The sequence below is a fragment of the Aspergillus alliaceus genome, assembly GCF_009176365.1.
Source record: "Aspergillus alliaceus strain CBS 536.65 unplaced genomic scaffold BDW43scaffold_3, whole genome shotgun sequence".
Taxonomy (NCBI): Eukaryota; Fungi; Ascomycota; class Eurotiomycetes; order Eurotiales; family Aspergillaceae; genus Aspergillus; species Aspergillus alliaceus.
In genome coordinates this window covers 231375-255662 of record NW_022474686.1, presented here as the reverse complement: position 1 = coordinate 255662, position 24288 = coordinate 231375, and the positions used below count along the sequence as shown (strand labels likewise).

General features: G+C 50.0%; 5 protein-coding genes across 5 annotated transcripts in view; 4 read left to right on the top strand and 1 right to left on the bottom strand.

Annotated features, from left to right (window-relative positions):
• The window catches only part of BDW43DRAFT_296656 (uncharacterized protein), a gene marked incomplete at both ends in the record, with an annotated part of 3742 nt that extends 1195 nt beyond the window's left edge, over positions 1-2547 (bottom strand). The window contains 3 exons of the mRNA XM_032044249.1: positions 29-863; positions 961-1545; positions 1608-2547. Of these exons, the coding sequence (XP_031905216.1) occupies positions 29-863; positions 961-1545; positions 1608-2547 (2360 nt within the window). The remainder of the gene's footprint in view (positions 1-28; positions 864-960; positions 1546-1607) is intronic.
• A 2901-nt stretch (positions 2548-5448) lies between these two features.
• Positions 5449-7847, top strand: BDW43DRAFT_296655 (uncharacterized protein; the record flags this gene model as incomplete). Its single annotated transcript, XM_032044248.1, has 6 exons — positions 5449-5904; positions 5955-6470; positions 6521-7510; positions 7546-7663; positions 7716-7738; positions 7800-7847. 6 exons carry the CDS (start codon positions 5449-5451, stop codon positions 7845-7847), a joined length of 2151 nt encoding a protein of 716 aa, XP_031905215.1.
• A 521-nt stretch (positions 7848-8368) lies between these two features.
• On the top strand, positions 8369-10556 carry BDW43DRAFT_261499 (MCT family MFS transporter). The gene is made up of 5 exons (XM_032040316.1): positions 8369-8681; positions 8738-8844; positions 8901-9075; positions 9145-9553; positions 9617-10556. Exons 1-5 carry the CDS (start codon positions 8471-8473, stop codon positions 10047-10049), a joined length of 1335 nt encoding a protein of 444 aa, XP_031905214.1. The 5' UTR covers positions 8369-8470; the 3' UTR covers positions 10050-10556.
• A 614-nt stretch (positions 10557-11170) lies between these two features.
• Positions 11171-12432, top strand: BDW43DRAFT_261498 (uncharacterized protein). Its single transcript, XM_032040315.1, has 3 exons — positions 11171-12073; positions 12131-12275; positions 12331-12432. Exon 1 carries the CDS (start codon positions 11311-11313, stop codon positions 11731-11733), a length of 423 nt encoding a protein of 140 aa, XP_031905213.1. The 5' UTR covers positions 11171-11310; the 3' UTR covers positions 11734-12073; positions 12131-12275; positions 12331-12432.
• Positions 11867-24108, top strand: BDW43DRAFT_306237 (uncharacterized protein; the record flags this gene model as incomplete). The annotated part of the gene is made up of 11 exons (XM_032045981.1): positions 11867-12073; positions 12131-12275; positions 12331-12453; positions 12517-12662; positions 12718-13065; positions 13115-13898; positions 13957-16655; positions 16707-17178; positions 17227-17528; positions 17584-21192; positions 21250-24108. The coding sequence occupies 11 exons, from the start codon at positions 11867-11869 to the stop codon at positions 24106-24108; spliced, it is 11694 nt and encodes a 3897-aa protein (XP_031905212.1).
• Positions 24109-24288: the final 180 nt, after the last annotated feature.

The window sequence follows — 24288 nt, the reverse complement described above, 5'->3', positions numbered from 1 at the left end:
CTCATAGCCTGTCAGCGCGCGCTGATACATTGTCTCTGCCTCCTTTAGCTTTCCCTGATCAGAGTAGAGAAGACCAAGACTGTTAACAGTATCCAGGGTGGATATATGGTCAGGACTGAATGCTTTCTCATAGCCTGTCAGCGCGCGCTGATACATCATCTCTGCCTCCTTTAGCTTTCCCTGATTTTTGTAGAGATGTCCTAGACCGTGGAAGGCTCCCCAAATAATAGACGTGTTATCTGTATAGTTATATGCCTCCCTTTGCAGCAGATGATTCGCATGTGGAAGGAGTCGATGTTGGAGCTTTGCATAGTGTCTGTAATCTGTACTTGGGACCATATACCCAACAGCGGCCAGAGCGAGTCCATACAGTTCAGCTATATACCTTTCAGCGGCGGCAACATGAAGACACCAATTCTGTACCACAGGATGTAATGCGTAGCTTTCCTCTAGTTGTCTAGTTTCGATAAGGGAAAACCCAAGAAGAGTCTTGATCCGTGCCTTAAAAGCAAGCTTATTTTTAACCGATATTTTGAACCAATCTGGAGTATTGGAGTAATTGCGACCATGTTCGATCAACTCATACCAAATATCTCGGTTATCAAAACACGCAAGGAAAAGTAAAAGCGCTGCAGCCGTTCTATCACGTCCTTGGACTTCACGGTATGAAATCATCCATGTCTCAAGTAAATTACCTTGCTGATAGTGACGTGTCGCTGCAGACTGAGACTGTAAGTCAACCCAGGAATCCCTATAATACTGTAAGTATTCCTTGATGCCGGTGCCTGTCTCGCGCATAAATGCACCGGCAATGACAATTGCCAGCGGCAACCCATCTAACCGGTTAGTAAGGCCAGCCACATCTATACATATATTAGTTCCATTTGTCCAATATACCTACTGACTCAGTACCTTGATCAGGCTCTTTCTCTATAGTATCGCCAGTTGAGAGGCCACTACTCAGCAGTAAGAGCTGAATGGCATCTTCGGTTGCAAGTCTTTGGACTGGAAATGACTTTCCTAATTCTGTTAATCTTTGGAGGCGAGAAGTGATCAGTATAGATCCATGATCAGCAGTAGGAAAGAATTCCTTAATATCATATTCATTACTGTTACTGTCATGCGACAGGCAGTACTGATCAATATTATCGAAGATTATTAACCACCTCCGGTTATCCTGGATTGCTAGCCACCGTAGCACTTCTTTAGCTCTTTGCTCTGCTTCTTCTTCAGTAGTCGCTTTAACATCTGTAGGATGCCCTCGCACTCGTGGCAGACAAGAGCTTAAAGACTGAATTAATGTAGATCGGTCCTTGCCACTTAACCAGAATACTGCTGTAAAGTTATTATGATACTTGCGTGCAAAGTGAATGGCCAGTTGTGTTTTTCCCATCCCACCGAGGCCGTGGAGAATGGCAACCTTTCGTGACTCTGAAGTAGCTGGTTGTAAATAGTCCCATAGCCTGCTGAGGTCATCTTGTCGTCCAATAAACTCTTCAATGGCGGGCACTGCTGTCAGGTCTAGTGGGACATGAAATTTGCTAGCTTACAGGTAGTTAATAAATTGATCTACACATTATCACAGACAATTTAGCAAGATTACTTACTGCTAACCTCTTGTGTAGCGGCCAACGGAACCACTGATAAAAGTTTCTTAGTGTACGCAGCTGCGGTGAGCGCCGCATATCCTTGCCATTGTTTGTGCTTGTGAGAGTCACAATAGTCGCAAATTCCTCGAATTACCAGGCATGGCAGTTGGTCCATAAGCCCAGCTGCCTCCATCTCAAAGCATAAAATGTCCATGGCCTGGGCAATGAGGTCTCGTCTCTTGGCATCCTTCATAACTTGGTTCCCAGAAGCGATTAGCCCATAATGAATATGAGGCTTATTAGTTACTCGCGGCGTACGACGCACCAACTGGGCCTGATCACAAGTTAAACAACTGGGGTTGGGGCTCTGATGATCATATGTTGAATTGAAAAGCCAATCTTGGTCTGGGCGCGAAAATTGCTGACAGTTTTCAGGTATTTGGAGCACATCCGATATAACTACCCCAATAGACAGTTTTCCGATCATAGTATCGCTGCGTATTTGGGATACCGCCGTCAGTAAAACTTGAGGAGGCTTGTTGAGGGATCCTGTTCGTTGGAAACGTCCATCGTGAAGTGATTTGCCGTAGTCATACTGAATCACACCTCCCGAAGTCGGGGTTGGCATACTAACGACCACATCACCCAGTCGAATATCAGTGCCTTGGCTGGGCACGCCGCCTCCAATACCTACCATCAACGCAAATTGAAGAGAGGGGAATGTTGGCAACATGTGGGCAAGCACAATCGCAGCAGAGGTGGTCCCGTAAACCCCAGACGGCAAACAGGCCACCACTACATTGTGACCGCTAATGCTTCCGAGAGTGTAGACGTTGTGGTCGGATTGTGGCTGGCGGAGTGAAGGATGGACCTCATCGAGCATAATCTTCGCGGCCGCCATTTCTAATGGCAACGCACAGATCCAGCCAACCGTGTAATCATCATGTATGAGGGTCATTTTTACATGTCTTAGCTAGTAGGAAGCAGCAGAACATCTGGTGCCCTGTTTCGAGTACTCAATATACCTGCGAAGATAACGACTGATCTGGGGCAGTCCATAATGTAGGGTAGAATCTTGAAATAATGTTAGAAAGGGAGGGGTCGCTGGCTACATGTAGCCGCAAGGCTGCTAAACCAACAGCCAATCATTGTTTCAGGGGATATATATGTGATAAAAAGTAAGCAGGAGATGGATACGTTAGGATAGAGCGTAAATTATGACCAAAACCTAGAATCTACTTCTTTGGAGCGTGAATTGTTATTTTGGATATTCTAACAAAATTTTTAAAGTGGCATCAAACATAAATAGAGCATAATACCGGTAAGAGGTGTGTTAACCATTCAGACCTGGATACAATAAATAGGTAATTGTCAGAGTAGTACACGTTATAGACAAACTAAATTAAACGGAGAGCAAGGCAATAGTGGCCGTTTTAGATTATAAAGTATTAATAAATAACTATACAAAAGCGCATTTCGATGACTGTATAGGCTTATTTAGCCAATTATTGAAGCAGATGACCAACCAAATATCATAGTTTGGCCATTTCTTGGCATATACCTGTGTAAGGTCCAGCAGTCAATCCCTCTCTCGAAAAATAGGGCTTTGTCTTACCATGTGCATCGAATTTCCCCTTCTGGTCGCTTCGTTTGATTCCGGCATTTCATCAGTGCAACGCGTGGTACTATGATAGAAGTGCGTTGTGGTAATATCGGTGCAGTAGAGTGCAAGAGAGCCGACAATGAGGCAATCACGGAGGGGAGACCTGCAGATGAAGCCCTCGAACCCTAAAGCCAAGCAAACCCAATGTGAAGAAGGGGATTTCAGGAACAATGAGAAGTGCGCGCGGCAGTAGCCTCTCTACATAGAAATCGCACCTTCTTTTGTGTACGGCCTTGCGGCCTCGTTGACTTTTTCCCTTCATCTCACTTCGTTCCTCGTTCGTTTCAGGGCATATCGATCCGTCCAAGTTTAACATAAAATAGTATGGGAAGTTCAGTAGATTAAAAAAATTAGAATAAATAAAGATATAAACGGATAATAGCAAAGTCATTAAATATGTAGTGATTTATAATACAACTTATCACGTACTATAGATAGACCAGTCTCTAATTCCGAATAAAGTTATATATGAAAACTGTCAAGATTATTATACTACGGTATACCAGAGCCCAAGTCTAAATGATATCGACAAATAAGAAGCGCGCGTAGCGGTAACGAGTCTATACGGAGCCACAACCCTGTTTTGCGCATGCTCTCGAACGCTCGTTTATCTTTTTCTTTTACTCTAGAGCTGGAGTCGTAGGCTATGAGCGCTTTTCCTTTCTGCAATGGGTATGGAAAACTATACCTTTTCCGTGAATCTCTATGAGAAATATTTTAAACATCAACCAATCCTCTTTGATTAACGTATCTCTCAAATCACTCTTCTATCAACTGGAACCATTTGCGAAACGACTTTTCTGCCTGTGTCCCGATATCCCCACCAATATGGCTTATACCAGGCAATTTTCATAGAACGATACTATCATGTACATTGTAACTTCATTGCATGACTCTTCATTCTTTATTGAAAGGGCTGCAGGGGGCCGGGTTTCTATGCCCCAGCAACATTCTCACCTTCAAGGATTACTCACAACCTCTCACCGACCAGTTCGCAGGTATGTGCCCCAGCTGACATGGCTAGCATCTCAGGTTACTACTTTCTTACTACTGCGTCCCTGCCACGTAATGACCACGTGCAGTTCGATGTTTTTGAAGCATGCTATTTACGGTGATAAACGAGCCGCGTGTTCCATTGCCCACAGATCTCCACCCTGATTTGGAAAGCCCAGCTGAAGCAGACAGCCATTACAACCTCGGCAATGCAGTTGCGGATCTCAAGGAGACTGGCCTTCAAATAATATGGGCATTCGCCAAACAGGATAGGACTAAGGCACCAGGATCTGAAGTGGAGGACTTCCTGTTTCGAGCTCCTGAGTGGAGTTCACTGACCCAGGGAAAGGGTTTGGTGAAATCCTGAAGTACCACATTAGGCACTTGGTTAAAGGATCAAGACATTGCGAAGCGGCATTTACTGGACGACTGCAGTGGTATTCATTTGATTTCGTCGGTCTGATTAGCAAAGTCTGGCAGTCCGATGGTGTTCATTGTGAATATGACAGTCAAGGTGACTAGGAGACTTGTTCACAGCGGAGCCGGGACGCATGTAATTGACGGAACTAGGGCTATCACTCACCAATCTCCGCAATGTTAACACCTTTGAGGATCTCAACGGCCGAATATGAATATTATAAACCCCGTCAGTTAGCTTGTTTTGGGCTCGAATTGGGTTAGGGGAGTTGACTACAACAGTATCAAATATAAACCATGAAAACTCTGGCAATCACAATGGTAAATTACGGATAAACCATCCTCCACATGACTTATTCATTAAATGGAATGACAGATGAAGAAATCATGAAGGGAGACTGAGGATACTCATTTATATATAAGGACGGGATGACTCTCGGCCCGGAGTGTCATTTATTAACCCGCACCTCAGGGCAGTAATACCTCTCGTCCTCCTCACTCCAGCCTATCGGACTCATTTTGGGTTGCATCTTTGGTAATCTATAATAAGATTCCACCAACTTTTGGCGGCGATGGCCAATTGAATCACATGAAGGGAACTGGCCGAAGTTCCCATTGGATCAATCATCAATTCGATGTTCACTCTTCTCCGGCACTAGAGGACAGGGATGGACTCAACTTCGGACTATTCAAAGAAAGGTTTAGCGACGGATATGCCCACTTGGTTTATCCGGTGATCACTCCTTAAACCGATGAATTTCCCTTAGATTCAATTATGGACCCACGATGGAGAGCTCTGACAATCCCCGTCGACGCAACCGCCGCATTCATTCCTGCCTGGCGTGTCGTCAGCGCAAGCTGAGATGCAATCGCCAACAACCCTGTTCCAACTGCTCCCGGTCGGACCGTGAATGTATCTTTCTGCGACTCGATTCGGAGCACCAGGTGCGGAAAAAGCTCGCCACGTTCAAGGAACAGTCCGCGTTATTGGCCAAATCCCTCGAGCAGGATGTAGTCATTGCCACGCCCGCTAAAATGACCTCTGGATCGCTGGAGGAGAGTGAAGATGATCTATTGATTACCTCGTTCGACTTAGCGCTTCTGGGCATCCAGGATGCTACGTACGACCATGAGGAGGATGATGGTTCAGATGATGATCGCTATGATCTGGGCTTTCGGTTTGGGAAGATGCGCATGAACGAGCGTGTAGGAGGATTTTTCCATCCGCACATGGCGGATGAGGTAAGTGATGTTCTCAGTCCATTTGACGATAGTTCGTTCATTGTGGACAGCTCTCCGCATTCCTAGACGAAACTACCGGCACCGGCACACCCCGAGCGCCTAACTTGGATAACCTCAGCGTAGCGGAGAAGGATCTGTACTTTGGCCCGGGGCCTTCCTTCATTCCACCCCAGTCGGGTTTCCTCTTCAGCCCTTCGTGTTCGACCCCGATAAGCGATTGGTTTCCCCCGCGAGACATGGCAGACACCCTGATGCAACAGTACTGGGAGGCGGTCCATCCAGTTGTGCGCATAGTGCATCGACCTAGCATCGAATGGCGCCACAGGGCTTTTTGGGAGGCAATAGACACGGGTGCGCGACCGTCTGCAGCGCTGCGCGCCCTAACTCTGGCCATGTTCTTCACGGCGGTGGTGAGCATGCCAATGCACCAGGTCTTGCATCAGTTTGGGATCCCCCAACAGGTTCTGCAAAAGCGGCTGCAATTCCATACGGAAAATGCCCTCAAGGGCGCGAAATTACTTTCGACGACTAGACTGGAAACTCTCCAGGCTTTTGTATTGTACTTGGTACGATCGCCTTCCTTCTCTTCGAGAACTTCCTGTTAACCGGGTCGCAGATCCCAATGTGTCGCAGCGAGATCTCTCGGGCGCATTCCGCCCTCGTGGGCATGGCAGTGCGCTTGGCCGAGTCTATGGGGCTCCATCGTGATCCTGGGGGATCGCAGTACTCAGCCATCGAAAGCCATGTCCGCCGATTAGTCTGGTACCAGGTATGTTTCCTAGATCTCCGAACTTCCGAGGTCCAAGGACCTCGCGTGGCTATTCGGCCAGGGGACTTTTCTGTGGAGCTGCCCCTCAACCTGGATGATAACCAGATAATGGACAAGGAGCAAGGCGGTTCACGCATGTGGACGGAAATGACCTACACACGCATCCGGTTTGAATGCCAGGAGATGCAGCGGAAGTGCCTTCTCCTGCGTATCCAACTGGAGCAGAAAAAGCTTCCTCTATCGCAAGTACTGAAACAGATCGAGAGCTTTCGCCAGCACATGGAGTCCCAATACAATCCCATCCTCAGCCAAACCAATCTTACCCCACTGCAGAGTGCAGCCAAGCATTTGATGACCTTGCTGATCAGCCGCCTCTACACGGCTGTTCTCCACCAGCTCTACCGCAGCTTGGTTCGGGAGCCGCCTGTTCGGTTGCGACAGCTCGTGGTGACCACGGGGATCCAGCAACTGGAGAGCTCAATGGCGTTGGAAACAATCCCCCAGCTACAGCCTTGGTCTTGGTATAGCCAGGCCTATCACCAGTACCACGTTTCCATGCTGCTGTTACTGGAAGTATACCTGCGTCCCACCGGCTCGGAAGCTGATCGAATCTGGTCGTGCCTGGAGTATGTATACACAACGACATCCCCAGCGTCAGAGGATCATGATGATCTGGGGAGTCGACGTCGCAAGGCTCGATCATTATTGACGGCTCTACGAGACCATCTCGATATTTACTGTCGCATTAGGCGCGCACGCGTGCCGGCGCAGTCGCGTGGTTCGTCCCACGTGGACATCAAACGGTCACCCAGCACGGTCCCAGATCGCAAGTCGCCCGTAGCTGCAATCCCCCACAATTTAGCCGATTGGAGCTCGGGGATGCAGTCGCCACTTGGGGTATCTGCCGATCAATTTTCGATGGGCCCACCATCGCAGACAGATTGGCTACCGACGGATCCCTGGCCGGTCCAACTGAATCACTACCCCGTGGTCGGGGATGGAGTTCCCCCGATTGACTTCGGTACGCTACCAGACGATACAGCTCCTTTTGTCGACTATGGTTGGGTAGGTTACTCTGGGTAGCAATGATAAGAATTGGTTGCTAATGATATGATATGATATCTAGGCTGAATGGGATACCCTACATCGTAATATTCTGGATGGCACATTCTAAAGGCGCTTCCTACGATAATTCTTTCATTGATTACCTTAATCTCTCTTCAACGCGATCACCTTCAAAATCTAACTGCTCTCCCTACTTGATTCGGATAGATTAACTACTAATTTATCGCGTAACGTCCTCGTAGGATAGAACAAAAGGAATCAAAAATGTCCGACCGTTGTTGCTAAAGGTTACTCCGAGTAGCAGCCAGACCTGTATGCGCTTAATCCAGGGAGGAAATTCCCGAACAAATCTCAGCGCCAAACTGGTGAGCGTGGCATGGTCGACAGCCTTACGGCCGTAAGCGCAAGGATGCCACTTGTCCAGCATACGGCCGTATCCAACCCCCACCATTAACCCTAGTGGCTGCCCTACGGTGGCAATTTTGGTCTGAATCGTGTTAAATTTGTCCAGGTAATCTCATGGAGTTAACCCTCGCCGCGAGATGACCGGGGACAGGAGTCGATCCGGTCGATTCCGTCATCTTACGGCCGATCTAAGGGACAGGGGGCAGTATAGAAAAAATAGAGGTTGCATCTTGGTCATATATAAAAGGCACGACATGTAGACGAGTATCTAACCTAGCAACTTGGCTCTCTATCAATTAATTTACTACTACGTTCAACGCGACACTCATGGCATCGTCAAAAGACTTTCAGAGCATGAGCGACGATACTAGTATGTACAAGGAGGATGAAGGAACGACTCCCGTGATGGACCAGAAGCTTCGTTCAGAGATGGGAGAACCTCCCCATGCCAGTCCTCCGCCCGATGGCGGATTTCAGGCCTGGTGCGTGGTAGCAGGAGCCTTCTTTTGTCTCTTTGTCAGCTTCGGCTGGGTAAACTGTGAGCTATTCACAGATCCAAAGGCTGAGCTGCCATAGGTTCTAATGGAGACGCAGGCATCGGTCTCTTTCAAACGTACTACGAGACCCACCAGCTGAAAGGTTATTCGGCCAGCACGGTCGCTTGGATCACCTCGTTTGAGGTCTTCATTATGTTCCTGGGGGTCCGTATGAGCCCTTCTCAAAATCAAAATCACCCTCCCAGACTCACGAGCCGTAGGGCCCCATTCTTGGCAAACTGTGCGATGTTTACGGCCCTCGAATTCCCCTCCTCGTGGGAAGTTTCTTGCACGTATTTGGCCTGATGATGACCTCACTTTGCAAGGAATATTACCAATTCCTTCTAGCCCAGGGAATCTGCAGCAGTATTGGAGCTAGCTGTATCTTTTACGCTGGTATGTCATGTCATGTTCTCTCCTGCCAGCCTCGGAAGGGGAGAGAGTTCGCTAACCATCATTAATTAGCATTGGGAGCCACCAGCACATGGTTCAGCCGACGGTCAGGCCTGGCCATCGGGATCGTAGCCAGCGGGTCCAGTCTTGGGGGCGTCATCTTCCCCATCATGATTGACAAGCTTTTGCCAAATATTGGCTTTGCTTGGACGATGCGCAGCTCCGCTTTCATGATCCTCGGCCTCTTGGCGTTTGCTAATGTCACCGTTCGCAACCGGCTGCCTCCGAACCCCAAGCCTGGCAGCCCAAAGGATCTTGTCATGCCATTTACGGAGCCATTGTTCTGCCTGACCGCGGCTGGGGCATTTCTCTTCTCCTTTGGGCTGTTTCCCCCCATCAACTATGTAATTTCCGAGGCGATATACGAAGGCATGAACTACAGCCTCGCGTTGTACATGCTGCCTATTCTCAACGCGGCCAGGTACGTGTGACGCCACGCAAGGAACCCATGCACCCGACTCTCAAACTGACACGGAAATTACAGCTTGTTTGGTAGAATCATCCCGGGCGCGGTGGGGGACAAGTTTGGGCGTTACAACTGCATGGTCATCATGACGGGCTTGACTGCGATTACCGTCCTGGCCATTTGGATTCCAGTTACCACTAATGCCGGCATCATCTTCTTTGCCGCCGCCTTTGGCTTGACGTCCGGGGCGTTCATCTCCCTCGCCCCCGCTTTGATCACCCAGATCACAAACGACAGCTCTAAAGTCGGAGTCAGGATCGGGGCGATGTATGCGGTGACATCCGTTGCGAATCTGACGAGCAATCCTATTGGCGGTGGCCTCATCCAACAGTGGGATGGCAAGTATACAGGGCTAATGATATTTTGTGGAGTGATGGAAGCCGCCGGGATGTTGTTCTTCCTAGCGGCGCGAATCTATCAGACAGGATTCCGGGTGGCTGTCGTCGTGTGATCGTGATTCGGGCATCGAGAGAGTGCGTTCCGTTTCTATAGAATCCTTTAGTCATAGCAACTAATTAGGCAGAGCGATTAATGTGTGTCAACTAATAATTACCCTGGTTTTGGTGGTGTCATATCGTATATTTTGGTTTGATAATGGAAATACTTCTCCGTATCTTGTTGCCTAAAAAAGGGCCACTCACCTGCCCCACGGTTCGTTCTTCCCCGGCTATATTTCGGTAATGTTATTATTCTCCGCATTTTAGGGGCACCCTTGATCTTAATGAACTCTGCATTAGCGACGTTAAATTTTATGAAAGAAAAGGAACAGTCGTGAGTCATGCCTAATTTTTTCGGTGTGAATGGCGAAGTCATGTGGTATATGGGTCCGCGGATTATATGTTGAGTTCTACCTGCAACAACCGCCTAACGAGTATATGTATATATATTTGTATGTATACCTGTATTATGGACGCAGTACGCAGTACGCTATAGTGCTACTATCAGTACTAGTGCTATATTTGTTTTATCAGCTACGATGTACAACTTTCTATGTATTCTAATATTATAATACTAAGATATTTATATTTATATAATTATTACATTATTGAAGACAAATTGCCTCAAACATTGCGAGGTTGAACTTTTCAGCTATCGATACTGAGCTAATTTCCCTAAATATACTAGTGTATATTTATTAGAAAAGAAAAAAGGGAAAAAACCCCACTTTCCGTTTCCTTGCATTTTGAGTCGACGGTCGGGGTTTTCTTTACGCTCCGCAATTAAAAATAACAGCCCTACCGTACTATACAACCATGTGTAATAATGGATCTCGCTATAACTGACTCTGTTATTAACTCCGGACAGGGAGACGATCCGGCACGAACCGAACTGCAAAAAGGTGGACTCATTGGAGGTGGGGCAGGAATGTTAATGCTTTGACTCCGGAGTCAACCACGTGTTTTGAGAAACCAATTGTGTTAATTATATTATCAAATTACACGAGGTATTTTCCTATACAGCTTGCCCTATGTAATCACGTTTAGTTTGACAATTCTTTTTCGTAGCTTGCATACGAATCATACGATTAGATATCTAGTTGGAGATCTAGTACCGTCAATAGATCTTCTTTTGTATTGATTCTGCGATACAAGGACATGCCTATATGGCCACATGGCGTGATTCCACTGATCTGAAAGCTTATGTGTTCTCCTCCAGAGTATGCGGGTTCATGCTAAAAGCTTACTTGCATCGTTGACGAACTTGAATTCCGTATGATTGGTTCTTTGGGTCCACCTAGCCCTATTGCGGTCCCATATAACAAGCACTTGCCAAGAATACTCCGGTATCAGACTTCGGACAAACGAAACTCCTCTGCACAGCATGTAGTTCAATTGAGCTCACACCGGGTAATATGTGTACACAGGGGCGTTTGCAGCACTGGAACTCCAGAAATAGGTCAAGCCACTCGAAATCCGTGCTTATGGCGAAGTGTAGAGGAGCTGGTTGGACTTGCACTAGGCGTCTATGACTCTGGTTCTACAATCCTTCCAACTCCCCTATCTCGTGGCTTGTCCTTGGTTATTCCGCGTGGTACGATTGAGCAAAAGGGAGTTGAATTGGGGGCCGTGATGGAGCCATCTCTCAAAGGGTTGTATACTCAAGTGTTAAATCGATCGCCGGCAAACGATTTATAAGGTCTGTCGTCGCCGTCGATATACTGTCCTTTCACCAGTCTCAACTACAGGACGTTAATTCCATACACTTACTTTAATATCATACTACACCGTTAGCTATCGCCTTTTTGTGCAACCTAATCGATAATCAATCATGTCTTCTACTTTGAACAATGGAGCTCAGAATGGCCAGAATGGCCTGGTTGGCATCGTTGGCATGGCCTGCCGTGTCCCGGGGGCTACAAACATCCATGAATTCTGGCAACTGATGAAGGAGCGCAGAGACCTTCGTCGCAAGATGCCTGCTGACCGATTCAACGTGGATGGGTTCTACCATCCCAATGGCCCGAACAAGGGGACTGTATGCAACTATTTCATCTCCCTGTCCGATGATATGCTCGCAACTAACCGATGATAGTTGAACGCTCCCTATGGATATTTCCTGGACCAGAATCTGGGAGATTTCGATGCTGGCTTCTTCGGTATCTCTCCCAAGGAGGCCGAAGCGATGGACCCTCAGCAGCGCCTCGCTTTGGAGGTTGTGTACGAAGCACTGGAGGACGGTAGGTTGATGATGGTGGTCACGGCGGCAAACCTGGGCTCACACTTTGGACACAGCTGGTATCCCATTCCCCGATCTTGCGGGATCTCGCACCTCGGTCTATTGCGGCTCGTTTACCAATGACTACGGTAAACTGATTGATCGGGATATGGCCTCATATCCCAAGTACACGGTTACAGGTACTTTAGAGGCTACAGGGAGGGGGCTGCTTCACGAGTACAAGCCAACTAACTGTTTTCTAGGAACTGGTCAGACAATCCTGTCTAATCGTATTTCCTATTTCTACGACTTTCATGGTGAAAGCATGACGGTGGACACCGCATGCTCTTCATCCCTGATTTGTCTTCATCTCGGGGCACAATCTCTCCGGAATGGCGAATCCGATACGGTATGGCCTTTCTCATATATGCTCTCTTTGGGATTCTTCTGCTAAACAGCGGCAGGCAATTGTTGTTGGCTCTGCTCTCCACTTCGATCCCAACATGTTTATTACTATGGCTGATTTTGGTATGTTATCCCCTGATGGACGATCCCGGTCCTTTGACGCAAATGGAAAAGGCTACGCGAGAGGAGAGGGGATGTGTGTGGTGGTCTTGAAGCGGCTGCAAGAGGCCGAGCAGAATAACGATCGCATTCATGCGGTGGTTCGCGCGACTGGAGCGAACCACGACGGCACCAAGAATGGCATTACGCTGCCCAACCCAGTGGCCCAAGAGGCACTGATCCGGCAAGTGTACAAAAAGGCCAATATCTCTACTAAAGATACAGCATACTTTGAGGCCCACGGAACCGTGAGTATATATGTTGAACTAAAAATAAACCAGGACTGACACCGTGCAGGGAACCAAAGCGGGAGACCCCCGTGAGGCCCGAGCAGTTGGGGCGGTCTTTGGAAACGATGGTCGCTCTGAGCCTCTTCATCTCGGCTCTGTGAAGAGTATCATTGGTCACCTTGAGGGAGCGGCTGGATTAGCTGCTGTCATCAAGGCAGCCCTTAGCGTCAAGCATGGCAAAATCGCCCCCAATATGCATTTCGTCCAGCCAAACCCGGAGATTGACTTTAAGAAGTGGAATCTTTCTATTCCAACTGAGATGATTGACTGGCCGGCTAACTACGTCTCCCGCCGTGCAAGTATCAACTCCTTTGGCTATGGAGGGTCTAACTGCCACGTGGTTGTGGAGGCGTATACCAAGAGTATCACAGCGAGCAGCTCACCCACGCCAAGCAGGCGGTACCTTCTGCCCATCTCGGCGCATTCAGAGAAGGTGGGGAAGAAGGCTGCTGCTGCGTTGCACGACTATCTCCTTGCACATCCCGATGTCGACTTGGCCAATTTGGCCTACACCCTCAGCCAACACCGTGCCATGCACGAGAAGCGATCATTCGTTTCTGTTATGGATGCTAGTGAGGCAGCCTCGCTTCTAGCAGAAACGGAAAAGCCTCTTGCCTGGACCACCGCAAAGCCTACGAAACGACTGGGCTTTGTCTTTACGGGACAGGGAGCTCAATGGGCGCAGATGGGTGCATCGCTCCTTGATGCTTCACCCGCCTTCCGCGATGCCATCGCAGAATATGACAGAATTATCCAGAGTCTACCTGATCGGCCGGACTGGAGCGTTGCCGGTAAGACTTATTTTACTCTTGTGCTTAGGATCAGAGATAGCTAATTCACCCTTGACAGAGGAACTGCGGAAGACCAAGGAGGAATCACAGATCAACAAGCCTCAGTTTTCGCAGCCAATCTGCACGGCTGTTCAGCTCGGTCTTCTTGCTCAGTTGAGCGAGTGGGGGATTAAACCATCTGCCACCGTCGGTCACTCCTCTGGAGAGGTTGCCGCTGCTTATGCTGCCGGGCTGATCTCGTTCTCATCAGCGGTAGTGATTTCCTACTACCGCGGAAAGTATACCTCCCAGGATGAATCGAAGGACTCCACCATCGCAGGAGGCATGCTTGCAGTCGGAATGACTGAGGCAGAGGCTGAGAAAGCCTTGAGACCCTATGTTGGTCGCATCTGTGTGGCAGCTATCAACAGCCCGTCGAGTCTTACACTGTCGGGAGACTTGGACGCCGTCAATGAGCTAAAGGAAGAATTAACTCAGAAGGGTGTCTTCGCTCGCTCCCTAGTAGTGAAGCAGGCGTACCATTCTCACCATATGCTCCCTTTCTCTGCGGCCTATCTGCAGGCCATGGAGGGATATGCTCACTCTCCACCCACCCCCTCGAACACCACATCCATGGTCTCTAGCGTGGTCGGCCGTACCCTCCGACAGTCTATGGTTGAGCCCCAGTACTGGGTAAACAACCTCACATCCGCTGTGCGGTTCTCCGACGCCCTGACTGAGACGGTCTTGGACGAATTGGATCAGGTCAAAATAGACGCCCTCGTCGAGATCGGGCCGCATCCGGCTCTCAAGGGTCCCGTCCGACAAACCCTGGCTTCTCTGGATCTAGACATTCCTCACGTGGGAACACTTGCACGTGGGGCTGACGATTTCCAATCCCTCCTCACCACCGCTGGTCAGCTTTATTCTCTTGGATATGCCATTGACCTGGCCAAAGTGAACGACTATGCCTCTCATCCGCGACAACGCGTGGAAGATCTCCCTACGTATCGCTGGGATCATGGCCGATACTGGGCCCAGACGCGTCTCGCTACTGCCTATCTCCAACGGGGGTATCGCCATCCTTTGCTCGGAGCTTTACAGCCAGATTCGACAGATCAGACTAAGCGCTGGAGAAACTACCTACGTCTCAAGGAGATTCCCTGGCTGGCAGGCCACAAGGTTGAGGGCCGTGTTATCTTCCCTGCAGCTGGATATCTCAGCTTGGCAGCGGAGGCGGCATGTCGGATAACCGATGTGGACTCAGTGGAACTGCTCACATTCCAGGATGTGCATATCAAGGCAGCTTTGGAAATCGCCAATGGCGAGTCCGCGACGGAGGTTATTACGGAGCTCCGCGATATGCCAAACGGATCAGGATCCGAATGGCAGTTCATCTTCAGTTCCTTTGATACTGAAGGCAACTCCCGCCAACATTGCCGGGGTATCCTGTCCGTCGCATCGTCGACTGCCGAATTATCAGATATTGAAAGATACTCGGAGGCTCAGAAAAACCGTGAGAAGCCCTCCAGGGCTATACCAGACGAACGATTCTATCGCAAGCTACAGTCTCTTGGGCTGGACTACACGGGCCCGTTCAAACGTCTGATTGGCACGGTAGAGTCACAGCCCGGGTTCGCCACGGCCGGAATAGAGGCAGCGTCTGACGTGTCTTCTTCCGTGGATTGTATCTTAGATCCCGGATTTTTGGATGCCACTCTGCACCCAGTATTTGCCGCTGTGGAGGCTGAGCTTGGGAGACCGATCACACAGCCGTTCTTGCCGGTCTACCTGAACTCATTAAAGATAGCAGGCCCGATGTTGCACAGGCCATTGCCAGAGGATATGAGAGTTTTCTCTTGTTCCAATAAGACGGCCACTCGATCCCTGAAAGCGAGCACCCATGTTCATACAGAGTCTGGACAACCCCTGATCGCTCTGGAAGGGCTTGAGCTTCGAGCCCTGGGAGCAGATGAAAGCGCAAATGACCAGCGATCTCTGTTCCAACAGATACGCTGGCGCCCTTCTTTTGATCTCCTTGACCCAGCCAAAAGTCCCGAGGTGTGCAGCTCTATCACAGTCTTACTGGATACGTTTGCGCACCAGCATCCGGATGCATCGGTTCTGATTGTCGCTTCCGGCTTGGATAGCACCAAGGATCTGTTAATGAACGGATTCTGCATCCAGCTAGGAAAGCGCAAGCGGTACAAGGATATCACCATCGTCTCGGAGACTCCCAGTGCATCTGAGGAGATTTCCGCACTTGTCGCTCAGGAGAAGTGGCCGTCCATACTGGTGTCGCACACAATCCAGAGCGAGGAATCTTATGACTTGATCGTCTTGGTGGCAGACCAGACTGTCTCTTCTGAGATGCTCCGCAAGAACGGCACTGTTATTAGAGAATCGACGGTCGCACTGGACACCCGCGATCTCGTCAGACGCTTCCAGCATGGAACCATCGAATGCTGGAAGAAAACTCAGCCCTCTGGCCCTACATCGGCTTTGAGGTCCATCGCCTGTATAATCGCTAGAAGCCCATCTCAAAGGACCAAAGAAACTATGGGCTTGCTGCAAAAGAGAACTGGTAGCTCTATGAAGACCACTACATTTTCTGAGTTAAGTCCGGAAGCCATTCAGGCGCTACCTGAAACGATTATTGTGTTGGAGACTCTCGACGAGTGTCTTCTAGGAAAAATCGATAATCGTCAGTCGGACTACTTCGATGGTATGAAGGAGTTACTCTCCGCGTACGGCAAAAAGATCTACTGGGTGTTAGAGGTAAGCTCCTGCCCCCGTCTCTGTTTCAAGATTTCTAACCCTTGCTATTAGGGCGCCATGATGGATTCCACAAATCCAGAGTCAGCCATGATCTACGGTATGCTGCGTGTTGCGCGCAGTGAGAATGATGTCTCCCTCATCACCTGCCTTGATGTTGCTCCAGGTATCCAGGCTGCCCAAATTGTCGAAGCAATGGAGCCGGTCCTTACGTCGGTGGAGCTTACAGAAGACGAAATTGCGGAGCGCAATGGCGTGTATCACATTCCTCGTTTGGAAATGGACGACGTGCTCAATGGCAAGTTGTTCAACGGATTCAATAGAACGCCGGCCAAGGCCCCGTTCAAGCAAGATCAGCTACTACAGCTAAAGTCGGAAGTGATTGGCCCTAGCCGCCATTTCGTCTTTAATTCGTTGCCCGAAGTGCCACTGCATGACGAGGAAGTGGAGATTGAGATAAAAGCAGCTAGAGTGACCAAGAACGACAGCATTCTAGCTCAGCAGGAAACAGCAAACGCCCGATTTGGTATGTCCCAAAACACGAGATATCAATGATCATCACTGACAACAGTAGGTGGCGATTGTGCCGGCGTCATTGTCAAGCGTGGCCAGGATGTCGCTGAATTCAACCTTGGAGATCGAGTTGTGGCTCTTCGTCCTCTCCAAGGTTCCATGGGCAACCGTGTACGCGTCCCAGCGGCATTATGTCGCCGGCTGCAGGACAGCGAGAATTTCGATCTGGCTACTCTCTGGCCCACCGCCGTGACAATGGCATATTATGCCCTGATGCATATTGCCCGCCTTATGGCCGGAGAAACAGTTCTCATCTTCTCTGCGGAGAGTGAGACTGGCCAGTCATTGATTCAAGTCGCTCGGGTAAGCTTCTGTTAGCTTTCTATCGTGGTTAAGACGTGGTCACTAATTGAAGCAGCGCCTCGGAGCAAAGGTATATGCTGTAACAAACTCAGCAGTCGGGAAGGCACATTTACAGGAATTATGGCCTGCCATGCCAACCTTCACGCTCGATGAAATCACACATGATGGTAAAGGAACTGTCCCATCCGCGGATGTCATCTTGAGCAACCACGGTTCTCAATGGGGATCCCAATTCCTAAAGCTTCTTTCGCCAATTGGACGTTTGGTTGACTACTCGGATATCGAGCCTTCCCAGGCAGTTGGAGCCATCGGCCAAGAGCCCTACAACCCATCCACTCATGGTGCATCCATTGCTAGTGTCAACTTCAATACTCTTCTCGAACACCGGCGTGTACTGGTCTTAGAATGCTTCTCCCTGGCACACGACTTGGTTCAGAAAGCAGCTATCCAGCCCAGAATTGATTCGCGCATCTTCAGATTCGCACAGATTCAAGAGGCTTTTGACTACCTACAGAAGAATACCCAAGATAGCGAGGCCGTCATCTTGACGTCTGAGGAAAGTGAACAAGTTCCCATCTCCCCGCCGCGTTTTGGAGCTTCTGCAAGCATATTCTCCCCTGAGAAGGTCTACCTGCTCGTCGGTGGCCTCAGTGGATTGGGGCTCGAGCTGGCAGAATGGATGACACTGCGTGGTGCCCGCAAATTGGCCTTCATGTCCAGATCGGGTGCTGGCCGTCCCGGCTCTAGCGCAAATGCTATGCTGGACAGATTGACAGCAAAGGGAGTGTCCTCGTCCGTGTATCGTTGCGATATAGCAGACTACACCGGTGTTAAACAGTGCATCGATTCAATCAGTGCTGAGCTAGGTGGTATTTTCCATGCTGCAGCAGTTATCGAGGACAGCCCTCTCCAGCAAATGTCTGTGTCTCAATGGCGCCGGACAATAACCCCCAAGGTCCAAGGAGCTGACAACCTCGATCGAGCAACGGCGGATATGAAGTTGGATTTCTTCATTTGCTTCTCCTCGGCATCAGCCATTGTCGGCACCAAGGCACAGGCCAGCTACGTGGCCGGCAATGCTTATATGGATGCGCTGATGCGCAGCCGTCGACAGCGAGGACTCTCTGGCACAACTATCAACATTGGCATGGTTGTCGGCATTGGGCTGGTTGCGGCAGATGCGAAATTAGAGGCCACGATGAAACTCACGGGCTTTGATCCTGTCAATGAATACGAGTTCTTCAGTCTTATAGAAGAGGCAGTTCGCACTGGGGACTCCCTCGCGACTTCCAATGAAAGGAATGTGGATATGTACCGCATAGTCACCGGCACTCGTGTTACTGGACCGCAATGTTTCTGGTACAAGAAGCCTCTATTCAAGCAGCTGGCGGCCGTATTCGATGAGGAAGAGAGGCCTACTGCAAGCAGTTCAGAGAAACAGGACCTTGTCCCGCTTCTGCGCGCTGCGAAAGACATCAAGGCTCGCTCCGAATTAGTGATGAACACCTTCAAGGAGACACTTTCAAGAATCACGGGAGTGACCCTCGAGAACATCGTTCCTGATAAATCACTGGTCAGCTACGGGTTAGATTCCCTGGTGGCGATGGAGATTCGCAATTGGTTTGCGAAAACCCTCCAGGTGAATGTGGCTGTATTTGAGATCCTCGGGTCTGGAACTATCGCCGCTTTGATTGCTCGAGTTGTCAAGGATATTCCAGACTCACTCCTGCGTTCAGAATCGACTTCAGACGCTAATGCAGTCGCTAAGAAGGACACTAATTCGTCTTCGCCAAAGAGCGTTATTGACAAGATACCACGACCCCAGCATATCCCCATGTCTTCCTACCAGACACGGTTCTGGTTTATGCACCAGATGGCCGAGGATAAGTCTGCCCTCAACATATCTGTTACCATGTATATGAAAGGTCGTTTGGATATTGAGGCGCTTACCGCTGCGTTTTCAACGATTCGCAAGCAGAATGAGGTACTCCACACCGCGTTTGTTCATGGAGACGATTTCCCTGAACAAGTGGTTGTGGATAAGGATGCCTACGAAGTCTTCTCTGAAGACCTTTCATCCGCGGATAGCCCCGAGCAGGCGGCTCTTGCTCGAATTAATCAATTGCGGGCAAGGGAGCTTGACATCGAGTCTGGAGAAACCGTGCAGATTACTCTTCTCAAGCTGGCAGCCGACAAATATGCTCTTGTTCTGATCGTCCACCACATCGTTACCGATCGGGGAAGCTCTAAAAGCTTCCTCGACCAGCTTGTGGCCTTATACAATGACGCTGTTGGTGGAAAGTTGCAAGAATCAAGCAAAGCAAAGACGCAGTACATTGACTTCACTCTCTGGCACGAGCGCCATCTCAGCAGCCCTGAGATGAGACCTCATGTTGATTACTGGATTGACACCTTCAAAGATTCTCAGCAGACTAGCGCCTTGCTCCCATTTTCTCGCCCGCGGCCAGAAAGGCAGACTTTCAAGACCGCGTCTCTCTCTGCACTTCTTGACGCATCCCTCCTTGCTCGCATGAAACGCGTTGCCGCCCGATTTAATAGCACCGTCCCACAGTTTATTCTTTCAGCTTTCCGGTTGATTCACTACCGCTATACCCAACAGGAAGACCTCACCATCCACCTTGTCCACGGCGATCGGCCACACCCAATGGTTTACGATACACTGGGCAACTATGTCAACCTGCTCCCGATCCGTCACCAACTTGATTCTCCTGATATCACCTTTGACGCTGTAGTCTCTCAGATGCAACAGCGGGTAATGGAGGCAATGGAACACGGCGGCATTCCATTCGATGTGATTGTACGGGAAGCGGCTGTGAAACGATCCAGCAGTCATTTCCCTCTCGGCCAGTTAACATTCAACTATCAAAGCCATGGGCCAATGAAGAACTATGGCACTCAGCACTTCGATATCGAGCGCTATGAGACCGTGGATATTCCGACTGCGAGCGAAATGAGCTTGGAGGCCGTTGAGGATGCGGATCAGGGACTACGGTTCTGTCTGGAGTACTCTCAGGCGCTATATGATGCCGAGGATATGCACCGTTTCCTCGATAACTTCATTACCTGTCTGACAGCCACCATCAAGGACTATCGTCAGCCGATAACCGAAATCCCCATCTGTGGCCCGGCAGAGAGGGCTTTGTTAGAGAAATCCTGGTTCCAATCTGCCTCTGACATTGACACCCAGATGGATATTGTGGACATTATTTGCAAGAAATCTGCAGATTCACCTTCTTCTGTCGCTCTGACTGACTCTGACGGCCAGAGTATGACCTACTCGGAGCTTCTAGAGGCATCTAAGAAGGTGGCTGTCTGCCTTCAGACCCATGGTGCCCAGCCGGGGGATGTCATTGGACTTCTGGCCACCCCCAGTGTACACATGCTTGTCGGAATGATGGGTATTTTGTTCAATAGATGCGCTTACGTAGCCATGGATCCAGACTTCCCTCTGGAACGACTCCAATACATGGCAACGGACTCGAACTGTTCTGCAATTTTGGTTGATCTCGAGGCGGGCAAGCAGGCTCAGCCCATTGGCCCGACCTTGCTGAATATCCGCCAGGCCGTCAATTCGCCGATCAGAAAGGCATTTGAACTTGCGCCTTTCCAAAACAACATGCCTTTCTATATCACATACACATCGGTACGTCTATCCCATTTCTCATTTGGATAAGGGCTCTGAAGTATTAACGGGTAATAGGGAAGCACTGGAAAGCCTAAAGGGGTGGTGATGAGACATAGCAACGCCCAGCCCATGCTGCAAGATATCCAGAATGAATTTCACTTCGACTCCCAGGACCGCTTTTTGCTCGCCACATCGATCTGCTTCGATCTATCTGTTCTGCAGATCTTCACTCCCTTGTTGGTCGGTGCGACAGTGTGCATCTCAACAACCACCACCCGCCGCGATCCGCTGCTCCTATCGCAGTTCATGAAGGACAGTGGCGTCACATTCACGTACTTTACTCCCTCACAGTTTGCTGTACTCCTCGAAGGAGCGGAAGACGACCTTCGTGATTGTCAGACCTGGCGCACGGCTTTCTTTTGTGGAGAAGTACTTCCTCCTCGTCTCGCTCGGCAGCTGTACAGCCTGGGAACCCCGGCGGTGGTTTACAACACCTACGGGCCATGTGAAGCCATGGTCCAAATCACCCTCCAGCAGGTCGATTCTTCCGTTTCCGAGGGTGAATCGATATCAATCGGACGCCCTCTGGCGCATTCCTGGTGCTATGTCGTTGATGCAGGCCTCAACCCCGTGCCGTTTGGCGTCGATGGAGAACTCTGCGTTGGCGGGCCTCAGGTGGGCGATGGATATATCGCCCGACCGAAAGAAAGCCGCAAAGCGTTCCATCTAGATCCATTTCATCATGCTACTCCTGATCAACAGGCAACACACATCTTCCGCACAGGAGACCTAGCCCGAATGAATCGGGGCGGTACGATTGACTATGTTGGACGCCAGGCAGGTACAACCTTGGTTAAGCTACGGGGATATCGCCTTGACCTCCAGGACATCGAGCAAAATATCCTGGCGGAAGCTCGTACTAGCGAACCCAAGGATGTAGCAGCCGTGTGCGTTTTAGCAATGTCTCCAGGAACCGACACACACGAACATTCTCTGGCCGACCAACGGCAGTTGATCGCCTTCCTAGTGCTGCGGGACTCCTGGCATGCCAATCCAGATGCAGTCGTGAGTAAGTTGCACCACGGTCTGAGCAAGAGGCTCTCAAACTACATGGTTCCTAGCGCTTATCACATCCTCTCTCAACTGCCACAAACCATTGGGGGCAAGACCGACCGACAAAGGTTGCTCAAAACGCCGTTGAACCTCATATATCCGAAACGGCATATTACCATTAACACCAAGACTGAGCCAGACAATGAACTTAACGCAATGTCGATTTATGAGGGGGTACACGCGCTTTTCCGCTCTACCCTGAAGCTACAGCCCAAGGAGAGTGTGGAAGAACACACAAGCTTCTTTGAGCTTGGAGGCCATAGTGTGCTTCTTCTCGGCGTCCAATCTGCCATTAGTCGCAAGTTCAAGGCAAAGGTTCCCCTGCGGGATATCCTTGACCAACCTACCCCCATTGGAATTACGGAGCTCGTATGTTCAACATTGAGAATTCCCATGGATTTCCACAGCCAGAACGCCTCATCGACAGGGACGTTGACACCTCTTACCCCTAGCGATGCTTCTGAGGGTTCCTTTGTCATCACCGACGGAAATACAACCCCAGGTGGTTATACCCCGGTCGTGGAGAAGATCGACATTGCTGAGAAGCTGAAGCAAGGTCTTTCCAGCCAAAAGCAAGCTCTCTCCGACCAGAAACATACTTACCCAATCGACTGGGAAGAGGAGACATTGCTCCCTGTGGAGGACCGTTACCATATCCCCGCGGGAGGCGAATACCCTGCTCAGGACAAGGGGGCCGATATCTTCATTACGGGCGCTGACACCTTCGTCGGCATCCATTTCCTCGCCCAGGTCTTGTCTCATTCCAATGCGACAGCCCACATCATCGGCACCTCAAGCCGGATTAGCCACGCGAGCGTGATTAATCAATTCCGAAAGTACGATCTTCTCCAGTTTGTTTCCACTGGCGCAGTGTGGTCTCGCGTCCGCTGCTACCATGGCGACATGACCCGCCCGCACTTCGGTCTCACCGATTCCGAATTCCAGCGGCTGGGAGCCCGCGTGCAGACCATCTACAACTTGGGTGCATATGTCTCTCTCATCCAGACATACTCCAGCCTCAAGTCCGTGAATACCCGCGCCATCCTGGATATCATCGAACTGGCAGCCTGCGGCCCTCATGTGTCTGAGATCCACCACCTCTCGACCTTCAGCGTGCCGCATCTACAGACTTGGACGAAGTCTCTGCATCTGGAGGACAACTTTTCCACCGCTGAAGAGCCGCCCCTCGACTACCGTCCCTCCACGTCTGATGACAACGGCTACATCAAAGCTCGCTGGGCGGCGGAAATGCTCTTGACCAACGCCTCTGATCGCGGCTTCCCAGTCCAGATTTACCGTTCCTCCATGCCAACCGCAAGCACACTCACTCAGATTAGCCAGGGGGACAGCGGGGTCATTGAGCGCATTGTTACCCTCATGCTGAGCACGGGATATGTACCCAAGCCCCAGTCCGGGGAGTTGGACATGGCGGTTGATCTAGTCCCCGTGGACATCGTAGCCTCGTGGCTTCATGCCCTATCGATCGGGGCACCGAGCGAAGGCAGGTTGGGTGTCTGGCACCTGACAAACCCACACCCGCTGCCGTTCAAAGAGCTCGCAAATGTCATTCCATCCATGGTAGGCGGCCCGGGGCACAGTGAGCTGCTTGGCACAGACATGTGGATCGACAAGGTCGGGAAGTGCTGTGGTGACTCGGAGAGAGATCGATTGATTTGGGATGCGACCACTGGGTTGCTGAAAGAGGGACATGTCATGTTCCAGTTGGATGCGGAGAGGACACATGCTACGTTGAAGACGATCAATGGGCTTCCCCATTGTCCTCCTGTGGATGCTGAATACTTGGGCCGACTGATGAAGTAGTGGGATTAGAGGGGTTGTTAGATTCTAGATCAAATTGTACTTAATGTGTTAGAATCATAGAATATATGAACTTGGCCTGAGCACACTGGAAGCGAGCTAAGTAGATTAAATTTTCATAAGTAGATCATCTGTTCAGTCACTTAGGTAGCATTATTACTTTTAGACGGAGCGATCAAAAAA

Excerpts from the sequence above, each read along its gene's own strand:
- BDW43DRAFT_261498 (XM_032040315.1), top strand. The coding sequence starts at position 11,311 with ATGATTGGTTCTTTGGGTCCACCTAGCCCTATTGCGGTCCCATATAAC.
- BDW43DRAFT_261499 (XM_032040316.1), top strand. The coding sequence starts at position 8,471 with ATGGCATCGTCAAAAGACTTTCAGAGCATGAGCGACGATACTAGTATG. Across the intron at positions 8,845-8,900 it reads TCTTCATTATGTTCCTGGGG|GGCCCCATTCTTGGCAAACT; the intron begins GTCCGTATGAGC and ends CACGAGCCGTAG. Across the intron at positions 9,076-9,144 it reads TAGCTGTATCTTTTACGCTG|CATTGGGAGCCACCAGCACA; the intron begins GTATGTCATGTC and ends ATCATTAATTAG.